This window comes from Medicago sativa, chromosome 7 (assembly GCF_051527215.1).
Source record: "Medicago sativa cultivar Bolivia chromosome 7, Bolivia_mono, whole genome shotgun sequence".
NCBI lineage: Eukaryota > Viridiplantae > Streptophyta > Magnoliopsida > Fabales > Fabaceae > Medicago > Medicago sativa.
This window is the reverse complement of record NC_140755.1, coordinates 76887353-76898390: the sequence shown is the minus strand read 5'-3', so window position 1 is coordinate 76898390 and position 11038 is coordinate 76887353. Positions and strand designations below refer to the sequence as shown.

Genomic DNA, 11038 nt, shown 5'->3' with positions numbered 1-11038 from the left:
GTTGCAGCACAGCCGAAAGGCCTGCCCAATACCAACTCTCACGCGCCACCATACAACCCACAAAAGCATGTCAATCATCCTCAACATCCGTATCACACAAGGGACATATCACCTCAGATTGTACATGCCGTGATTGTATTCGGAGACGCGTCGGAACACACCCTCTGCAAATCCTCCATAACAAATTACGTGCTTTGTGAGGAGAATTCACATTCCAAATTCTATGTCACTCTCCTTCAACATTGAACCGATCAGTATGTAACAACTCCATCATAGCAAGTTTATAACCAGTCTTAACGGTATACCTCCCGTTACGTTCCATCATCCACACTATTTTATCATTCTGAACTTCTGCAAAGAGTGGTGTGTCGAGAATAGCTTGCACCATATCATCTGGAAACAGAGATTCAAGCTTATCAATATCCCAAACTCGTTCCTCGTCATCTATCAAATCAGACACATGCAAACTATGCACACCCTGACTTTGTGGGGATTGAATCCAGCTACCATGACCACCTCGAACCCATGGATCATTCATCACGCTGACCTGCTGCCCATTTCCAATTGTCCACCTACAGCCATATAAAAGTAACTGACGCGAATTCCAAATACTCCGGCAAGCAAAGCTCGGGTTATATCCGAGTGTAGCACCCAAAAACGAGGAACGTGGAAAGTACCTCGATTTAAAGACTCTAGCAACCAGCGATTCAGGTTTAGACAGAAAGCTCCATCCTTGCTTAGCTACCATAGCGAGATTAAAAGCTTTGAAATTTCGAAACTCCATTCCACCAAATTCTTTGGGGCATGCCACACGTTCCCATTCCATCCATTTAATCCCTCGGTTGTTACTCCTTCCTCCCCACCAAAATGCACTGATCATCTTTTCAATATCATCTATAATTGAATTCGGCAAAAGATAAATACTCATTATGTATGCTGGAATAGATTGTAACACAGATTTGATCATAACTTCCTTTCCTGCCTTCGATAATGCTCGACCCCTCCATGCATTTATTCGTTTCCAAATACGATCCTTGATAAAAGAAAAAACAAACCTCTTATCTCTACCAATCATCGAAGGTAACCCCAAATATTTTCCGGTACCCATCACATGTCGGACACCAATAATGTGTGACAAATCCTTCTGCGCCGCCTCACTCATATTGCGACTGAAAAACACCTCAGACTTTGATAAGTTGATTTCTTGTCCAGATGCTACCTCATAAGTTTTAAGAATAGTGAGTAAATGTTGTGCTTCCACCACATTGGCCCTGCAAAACAAGAAACAATCGTCTGCAAACAACAGATGCGACACCACTGGTGCGCCGCGACATACTTGTACCCCATGAATATCACCTCTATTAATAGCCTTATGTATTAGAGTCGAGAGGCCCTCAGCCACCAATATGAATAAATATGGTGATAACGGGTCACCTTGGCGCAACCCTCGGCCGGGTACAATAGGCCCCACCCTATCAAAGTTCATAAGCACCGAATAAGTAACAGAACTAACACACATCATCATCCATTGGATCCATTTCTCACTGAACCCCATTTGTATAAGCACACCATGAAGAAACCCTCAATCCACTCTATCATAAGTCTTGCTAATATCAATCTTGAGAGCCAATTCCCCTCTCCATCCCTTCGTTTTCCTCTTCATTGAGTGGATTATCTCGGTAGCAATTAACGCGTTGTCCAATATAGAGCGGCCCTCAACAAACGGTGACTGCTCCTCTGACACACATTTATCCAAACATTGTTTCAGTCGATTAGCGAGCAACTTCGATACCATCTTATACAACACATTACAAAGAGATATAGGCCTAAGATCTTTCATACTATCCGGGTCTTCACACTTCGGAATCAAACATATATTTGTTTCCGAAAGGTTTGAAGGGAAGTAACCGCGATCCAACCAAGAAACCATTGCCTGAAAAATATCATCACCACACACATGCCAAAATCTCTGATAAAATGCCGGATTAAAACCATCTGGACCTGGGGACTTGTCCGGTTGCATCTGAAAAAGGGCTTGACGCAATTCTTCTTTTGTAATAGGTGATGTAAGCATTATATTTTCATCCATCGACACACATTGACTCATCAAATCCAGCACCGGTTCATGCACACCTGCATTCGCAGCAAATAGTTGCTCAAAATAACCTTGTGCCACGATACACATATCCTCTTGAGACGTAGCAATCCTCCCATCATCCGTTCGGAGCTTACTAACCTTCTTCACTTTGCCACGGGCTACCGCAGATGTATGAAAGAACTTAGTATTCATGTCCCCTTCCTTCAACCAGTGCATTTTCGCTCTTTGCTTCCAAAAAGCCTCCTCCTGTACAAGTAGTCGAGCATGCTTCACCCAAGTTTCGACATATTATGTACGCATCATACCATTTGGCTGGGCACGAAGCTCCTCTAATATACGAACACATTGGTTAATTTCTTCCTTAAACTGAACTCTCTTCCTCCTACCCCAGCTTTGCAACTTCGTAGAACAATTCACAACTCTATCACCGAGCTCCAACCCCCTAGTACCACCCCAGCCGTCCACCACCACCTCCTCAATATCGTCCTCTAGGAGCCAACTGTTTTCAAATTTAAAAGAATAATTATATATCTGACGAACCATAGGTATAGTATCAAGCAGTATTGGAGTGTGATCTGAGTGAGAAGTAAGCAAGTTTGTAAGTTTGAATTCTGGAAAACGTTGCAACCATTCAGAGTTTCCCATAGCCATATCCAATCTTTCTTCCAGCACTCGATTGGTACCCGGACTCTTGATCCACGTAAATGGGTGACCATGCAATTTAATATCGGATAAGGCACAATCTTCAACCGCTTCACGAAAACCCGTACACAACCAATTAGGATGAGGATGAATACCAGCTTTGTCTTGTTGAGACAACAAATCATTAAAGTCCCCAATGATACACCACGGAAAAGATGACATATCACGCAGCTCCCAAAGTAAATCCCAAGCATCACGACGACGCGCACGTTCAGGAAAGCCATAATAACAAGTTAATCTCCAATCACCAGCTTCTCTATCCTCCACAATCAGATTAATGAAATTTCGAGAGTAATTTAACACACGACAATTAGAAACATCTTTCCAAAACACTGTCAGCCCACCGCTCCTGCCTTCCACATCAACTGCTAAGCATGAATCATATCCCAACATGACACGGACATTTTCCATGCTTCGCGTATTAGCCAATGTTTTAGATAGGAAAAGAATGTCTGGTTTGTGTCCCCGGGCCAGGTTTCGAAGATTTGGAACTGCACTCGGGCTGCCCAATCCCCGACAGTTCCAACTGCTTAGAGAATTTTTAGTCCCTTTATAGTTAGGTTAAGTCAAGTATTGCATGGAATAGTCAAAGAAACATAAAAAAAATCCCTGCATAAGGAAGAGAAATTGTTGCACACACACCTTGTTGCCGATCCAAACAGCCTTGCGCAATTACAGTGAAAAGAAAACACATTTTTGGGGCTGTCCAAACAGCCTTGCACCACCCTACCTTAGCCTTGCAGAATTGAATTTTCAAGGAAGTGAAGAAAACGCATTTTTTAGGCTGTCCAAACAGCCTTGCGGTTTGAGGCGCAGCAAGGCAAATTGTAAGACGTGTAATTTTACTGTATCTACAATTAGGACTTACCATCTCCTTTGCATCTTTAGATTAGAATAATTATCTATTTTGATTATAACTTGATGTAATTGTGTCTGTCTTGTGAAAGAATTTTTTGATACTTTTCTCTGTGTTAAATCCATATTAGAATGTCTTGCACAGTAGAAATTTTAAAAATATTTTTATTTAGATATTTTTTAAAAGGGGAAAATTATACCGTTGTTTTATTTTTTGACGGGTTCTGATTGCCCCAAAAATTTAAATGGAAGTTTCATAAATAAGTGTAATGAGAATTTGTACCCGTTATAATATTCCAAGTTGAGGGATGAAAATTTTGTCGGAAAATAATTTAATCGCGAGACAGTGGAACATTGTTGTCGACAAAATTCTTTAACTAGTTGATTCATCTGCAACAGAATGAGAAGAGTTTCATTAGAAACTTAGAGGGTAAGTTAGAGGGGACAAACTTATGTGCATGAACAATGTAGGGGATAAAACCTGTGGTTGAATCTTGGTGATCAAGTTTTGATAAGTGGTTTAAAATTAAGCCACATAGGTTGGTTTATTTGTGTGGTTATTAAATCATGAGATAGGTTATAAATTAAGCCTCTCTCTTTCTCTTTGTCTCTCTGTTCATATTCTTTTCCTTGCTCTTGAGAGAAAAGTGTTGGTGAAGGAAAATAAGTGGCGAAATAAAATTAAAAAAAAAAAAAAAACCTTTTTGGTCAAGATCAATTGCTAGTTTAGAGAAGTGATTTGAAACAACCTTGGTTGTGTAGAGTTGAATCAGTCCGGATTGAGGTGGTTAGAGCATGGTGAGTTTCCTTCAAACTTAAATGATACTAATGAGATGATGGTAAGTTAGATGTTCATTTCTGTAGAGACAGTAAAGTACTCAGTAACGATGAATAGCAAGGGAATGGAAATATCTCACCAAAGAGAGGCCTTAGACATGGTTGCAAACTGTCACCTTACTTATTCATATTGCGTGCAGAAAGACTCACCACCCTTCAAAAGAAAGTTGAGTTGAGAGGTGATATCCACGGTGTCAAAGTGTGTAGAAGAACATCAATCCTCACACGCTTGTTAGCTGTTGACGATTGTTTTTTGTCTTGTAGGGCAACTGAGAAGGAAACAAATGCTCTTAATGCTAAGTTACCAACAAGTATTTGGGCCTACTGTCCATGATAGGTCGCAATAAAAAGTAGGTGTTTGGTTATTTGAGAGATTGAACATGGAAAAATATTAAAGAAGGAGAGATGAAAGCATCTTTCAAAAGCAGAACGAGAAGTATTAGTGACGTTAGTAGCCCAGTCTATTCCAACATGCTGCATTAGCACATTTTTGCTACTGTCTTCTTTAGGAGAGGAATCGGAACATGTGATTAACTCTTCGGTGGGGGTCAAACAGAAATTCAGGCAGAGGCATTAACTGGATGAGAAGGTCAAACTTACAGCGAGGAAGGAACATGGAGAGATGGGATTCCATCATTGCTATGGTTTTAATTTAGCTATGCTAGGGAAGCATGGTTGGAAGTTATTCACTAACCTAGACGCTATTGTATCACATGTCTTCTAAGCTAAATACTTTTCGGATGGGAATTTTTCGGGGGCCCACTTTGGTCATAATCCCATATACATATGAAGTAGCATCCACACTTCCCAGGTGGTGGTTAATTAGGAATTCATTGGAAACTAGAAGTAGGACGCTGTTTTAACATGCGGAAAAACCCATGTGGGTCCGTGACCATATATTCAGTCTACTGTTGCTTATGAAACGGAGAATTGGTATGTGGAAGAGCTTATAGACCATACCACCAACACTTAGTCAACGTCATCGATTCAATTTCAGAAGAAGAGGCCACAAGAGTTAAAAAAAATATCTGTTGTTTGGAGTTTCAGAAGAAGATGAGCTTATAGTGAGTAGAAGTAAAAATGGACAGAATATGGTTCACTCTGCACATTACAGAATTATGCAAGACCTTGCAGAAATTTTTAGATTAAGAGTGCAAGGGGATTAGAAGTTATTGTGGGGCATTGCGGTACCGTAGAAACTGAAGCATTTGTTGTGGATAATGGAGAGGTTGTCAACCGACAAGGGGTAATTTGCTGCGGAAAAATGTTTCATGCCCGGTTACATGTTCAATGTGTGACAAGTAGGAAAAATATGAATGTCATCTGTTCTTTGGCTGCCAATATGCAGATGAAGTATGGTGAGTGGCTGGTCTTTGGCAAAATATGCAGAATTTCATCTTGAGGCGCTCTTTTTTTTTTAAGTTTTCTTTCCTATTATGCAGAGACTGAATGTGCAGAATCAGAAAACCTTTGCAATGATGTTTTGGTGCATATGGCGTCGTTGAAATGAAAAAGTCTGGCACAATCAAACGAAGAAGCAACAATTTCAGTTCAGGACACGCATGAAGTGCTATCTGATTGGCAGCAGCTGCATGCTAAGCACAGTACAGCAGCTGCAAACAGTAGCACTGACCAATTTAGCAGCAGTATTAGAGTTCCATGGTGGACTAAGCCAGCAAATAGAGAAATAAAATGCAATGTCGACATGGCTGTTTTTGAGACGGAGGGATGGATTGCTTGTAAGAAATACTCAAGGAGAGTTCATCAAGGCCAAGATCTGTTGTTTTTCGAGAGTTCCGGAAGCAATGGCTTTACTTGAATTTTTTACTCTAGATGCACTAATAAGCATGAAGCAAGAGGGTGATGGGATAAAGTTTAACTTCTACAGATTCTTTCTAAAAGACTTTTTGTTCAGATAATTTTTAATCATTTGTGTTGTTACTCATACAAATGATAGTATAATTGTGACCCTTTTGAGTTTTTCCAGTTACCAATTAGCAAGAATGATGAACAATTGTTATTTAATTTTTACAAATTAGTTCACATTATTAGTTTCCAAAAATATTACAAGTTGTACCAGTACTTATATGTATAACATGTCACTGAAAATTCAAACAGCAGGAGAGTTGAGAGTTGAGACATGCACTGATTTGGTCTTTACTATTAGGATAGTCTTACAAATTAATGGCATATATGATACATCATCTAACAGAGAACATTTTCAAAGCATGTTTTGTTTTGAGTGTCTGTTTTAGGAATTCAGCACAACAAAATGTCAATGAGACTTCATAAGGTTCAAATACCTCCAAAAAACAAACATGAATAAGTGGGATTTCTTTACTCATTAACAGGTGAAAATATAAACATGTTGGAAAAGGGAGGCAAAACCAGAATTTGAATTAAAAATTGCAATTGATGGCAATTCTATTAAGATACTTATCGATATAAATGCATACGACGTCTATCTTAAAGTGTAAATGCATAAACCATTTCCAATTCATCTATCTTTATAGAAGTGCCATCAGCAAAACTAAATACCTAAACATGTAAAATCAGTTCCAATTCTTTACAATGTCCATATGCTGGATATTGACGACAATAACATAACAAAGAAGCTGATTCTACTGTCTAGACAGAGGATCCTGGTGACTCAAAAGTAGAGTCCTTCTCTAGAATTCTCATGATGGGTCAGAGGAGATTAGATATATTGCACTATAATGATCAATAAAAAGAAATATTAATGAAATAATACCGAGACTTTTAGTAAAGTATAGAAATACTGTAAACTTAATATTCATTTTTTTATTAACCAAAATGTGTATTACATGTATCAGATCTAGCTAAAGTACAAGAAGTTCCAAGCTATATCAAAACAGATCATGGTCTGTCAAAAGGTAAAAATGGACCACATAAAATAAAATAGGCAGCAATGTGAGCACCAAACAAGTGTAGTATACCAGAAGGAAGTCTTCAAAGACCTTTGTTGTTGCTTAAATATGGCCCCAAATTCAAAACAAGTTGCATTCATCTCAGATCAGAATTGCCTGTGCAAATGGAAACAAATGATGAATAATCCAAACATAGCAAGCATAAAATGATAGAATATAATCTCACACTTTGTTCATATTGATGATGAAGGAACATGAAAAACTAATAATTGAAAGGATCATTAATTAAAATACCTAAATTAAAGGTGAACCGGTCAATCCCATTGAAATTGTGGTAGAACCCAAAAAAGTTGCATTCGCTCGAAGGAAAGTGGTAAAGATTGTCTCCGAAAGCTTCCATCCTTCACATTATAGATCTCTAACCCTAAATACTTCTTATCACCTTCACAAACAAAATAAACCGAATCCTTTTCCAACTTGGAGAAACAAGAGGCTGGCATAGAAGTTGAATCACCACAGATTCCGACAAATAAAATGTTGTCTTCCAAACTCTCAAGTTTGTTTATTTGTTCAAGTTTTCCATTCTGGACATCCAGTTCCAATTTGTAAACATGGAGTTTGAATGAATGTTTGTCGACTTTACGTCTTCTCACCATCCATATGTCTCCAGTCAATGATTTCACGAAATAAGCACGGCGGCTATAATAAGATTGCTCTGGTTCAATATATGTAGTGCTTGCTATCTTCTCATAGTAAGTAAAATTAGGGTCATTTGAGTCATCACAAGGAGGATTGTTAAGCTTGAAGGATACAATAGTGTCTCCGTCACTGTTGGCAAATACCAAGCCTTTATAAAATACAACATCAGTGAAATAATAAAATTCATTTGTGTCTACATGACTCCAAAATGATTGGCTTGGTCTTTTGAAAGCGAGAAAACTAAAAAGGTAAATTGCTGCAACCACATAATCACTTGGGCTTGTAATGGGGTCAGCAGACAAGGTAACCTTGTTGAGAGATTCGAGAGGTGGCAGACTAATGGGCGGTACACTATACTTAAAAGGATTCACTAGTGTTATGGCTTTGTTATCATCCACCAATGCAAGCCAACCATGACTACAGCCCATACACGTTTTACTTTCAATGATGGAAGGATGGGATATCTGAATAGGGTACTCTTTTTCACTTATAATACTATACAGAGATCTCGTCTCCGTCTTTGATATATTAGACCAATTATGTGAGAGGATCATCAACATAGGTGGTACATTAATCCTAAATTGATGATTTTTATGGTTAAGCTTTGCAATTGATAGCCAATTCTTGCACACCACGCCAAACCTAACATGATCTATGTGTTCTTCCAACTTATCCAGAACCAAACTAAGAGGATATGCTTCTAAATTTGCCCAGTCTACCTTCCTCATTGCTAAGAAAGAGTGTTTTATTGATAAATGAAATATTTGAAGGCAGTGTTTGGGGCAAAATACTTGCTCATGATGTAGGAAGATGCAATTACAAACTCTCCACCACAAATAGGTTTACCTGCATAATGTATAGACAGAAACTCCATATTACCATATTAACTTGGGCATGTTTCAATATTAGTTTCAATTTGAATTGACTTATTCGAGTTTAACTATTAACACAAACACTAACACCTATACTTTTGATCGAAGACGTGTCTGCCACTGACACGACACAGAATCATGTGATATCATTCAGTTTAGTCATTTTTTTAAATTATAACCAATGTTAACGTGTCAACATCGTGTCTAGTGTGTCGGTGTATGTGTAATGTGTTTCATAGTTATGAGACTCTTTGAATAAACACAATGAAGAGCCATTTGGATTTTAGATTATAAATAATAAGAAGAAAAAGAAGAAACCTGAATTTGTGCCTTTGGGGGAAGGAAGTAGCAGAAGGTTTGATTCTTCGCTGCATGTATCTCAGCTTTTGTAATTTGTTGCTTAGGGCTTGCGATTACAATTCCTTCCAATGTGTGTTTTTTGATACAATGGATTTTTTTTTAATATATCGATAAATAAATATAACCTATTTTTTTTAAATTGTTTTTATAACGATTTTTGTAGAGTTCGTTTGTTATAGTTTTTTTTAATAAAAAAATTACTTTTTTCTAAAAAAATAATCAATTTTAAGAGTTTTGCATTTGTTTGTTACACCTTTTTAAAAAAATCAGAATCTAAAAAAAATCTAAAAACAACTTCAAATGAGAAGCTGTTAAGAGCATATTTTCTCGAAAAATAGATTTTTTTTAGAGCAGAGAGAAAATATGGTTTAAAAGATTGAACTAATTTTGTACCAAAAAATCCCTTTTATATAGTTGTATCAAAACAAACTAGATTATTTGTTTAAAAAAATTATTTTTATTACGGTAAACAAACGCAAAATAGATTCTGATTTTTCATAAAATCTCTAAGAACCCGTTTGTTATAGCTTTTTTTAAGAAAAAATCACTTTTATTAAGAAAATAATCACTTTTAAGAATATTGCATCCGTTTGTTACAGATTTTTTAAAAATTCAGAATCTAAAAAAATCTAAAAACAGCTTCAAATGAGAAGCTGTTGAGAAAAGCTTCTCAAAAAATAGATTTTTTTTTAGAAGAGAGAGAAAATATGGATCTAAATATTGAACTAATTTGTAACAAAAAAAAAATTGCTTTTATATAGCTGTATCCAAACAAACTAAAATTATTTGTTTAAAAAAAGTGATTTTTATTACGGTAAACAAACGCAAAATAGATTCTGATTTTTCATAAAATCTCTAAAAAATAATCTCTAAATTATTTTATGTCAAAATCACTTTTATTTTAATCTATAACAAACAGGCTTTGTTTTGAAATAATTTTTTGTAAGTTATATAAAGTCGGTTTGGTGGTTAGGAAAGTGGGAATGATAAGGTGGTCTCGGTTCAATTTTCTGTAATCAAACAATCTAAAATTTATATAGGGGTTGTCACCAAGCAAATATTGGTGAGAATTTTTCACGAATATGAATATAAATATGGTTGAGGGGTGGCATTTAGGGTGGGAAGGGGAAAGAGTTTCCCACTATAGGAAAGTTTTTATTAACCATTAGATCAAATGTAGAACACATCTTTATTGTAGTCTTTCCACACTAGATTTATTTTGGACACTTTCATCCACAATCATTCTCTCTCTTCTACGGAGAAGAGGGTTAATCCATTCTCTCAATTTTTTGTTTTGGAGAAAAAATGATTGTGGATGAACCCCTCCTTCTTCCCTTGTCTGAAAGAATGATTGTGGATGAAAGTGTCCAAAATCATTCTCTCAATTTTTTGTTTTGGAGAAGAGGGTTGTTGTGCTGTTGATGGAGGGGTTGATCTCATGATTAAACAAAGGGATACTATGGTGTGCTGATCTCATCAAGCCTATCGGTATCAGATCGGGAAGTGCATGCTGGTGGTGGATGAGCGGGGCAATGGAGAGAGAATGGTGGTGGAAGAAAGGGTCCAAAATAAATCTAGTGCGGAAAGACTACAATAAAGATGTGTTCTACATTTAATCTAATGGTTAAGAAAAACTTTCCTATTGTGGGAAATTCTTTCCCCTTCCCACCCTAAATGCGTACTTGTTAAGAAAATTAAAAATAGTAGGTTTATATTCTTTCAAAAAA

The 11038-nt window shown here is 37.0% G+C and overlaps 1 protein-coding gene and 1 long non-coding RNA gene across 2 annotated transcripts; one reads left to right on the top strand and one right to left on the bottom strand.

Moving 5' to 3' along the window:
* The first annotated feature begins 4183 nt into the window (after positions 1-4183).
* LOC146908685 (uncharacterized) lies at positions 4184-6535 on the top strand. The gene is made up of 2 exons (XR_015019654.1): positions 4184-5850; positions 5935-6535. It is a non-coding gene; the product is annotated as an uncharacterized LOC146908685 (long non-coding RNA).
* Positions 6536-7275: 740 nt separating this feature from the next.
* LOC146908684 (uncharacterized) lies at positions 7276-8822 on the bottom strand. Its single transcript, XM_085727436.1, has 2 exons — positions 7675-8822; positions 7276-7536 (listed from the first exon to the last, which is right to left on the bottom strand). Exon 1 carries the CDS (start codon positions 8805-8807, stop codon positions 7695-7697), a length of 1113 nt encoding a protein of 370 aa, XP_085583562.1. The 5' UTR covers positions 8808-8822; the 3' UTR covers positions 7276-7536; positions 7675-7694.
* Positions 8823-11038: the final 2216 nt, after the last annotated feature.

What these genes read in the sequence shown, in the direction of transcription:
- LOC146908684 (XM_085727436.1), bottom strand. Translation starts at nt 8,807, where the DNA reads ATGAGGAAGGTAGACTGGGCAAATTTAGAAGCATATCCTCTTAGTTTG.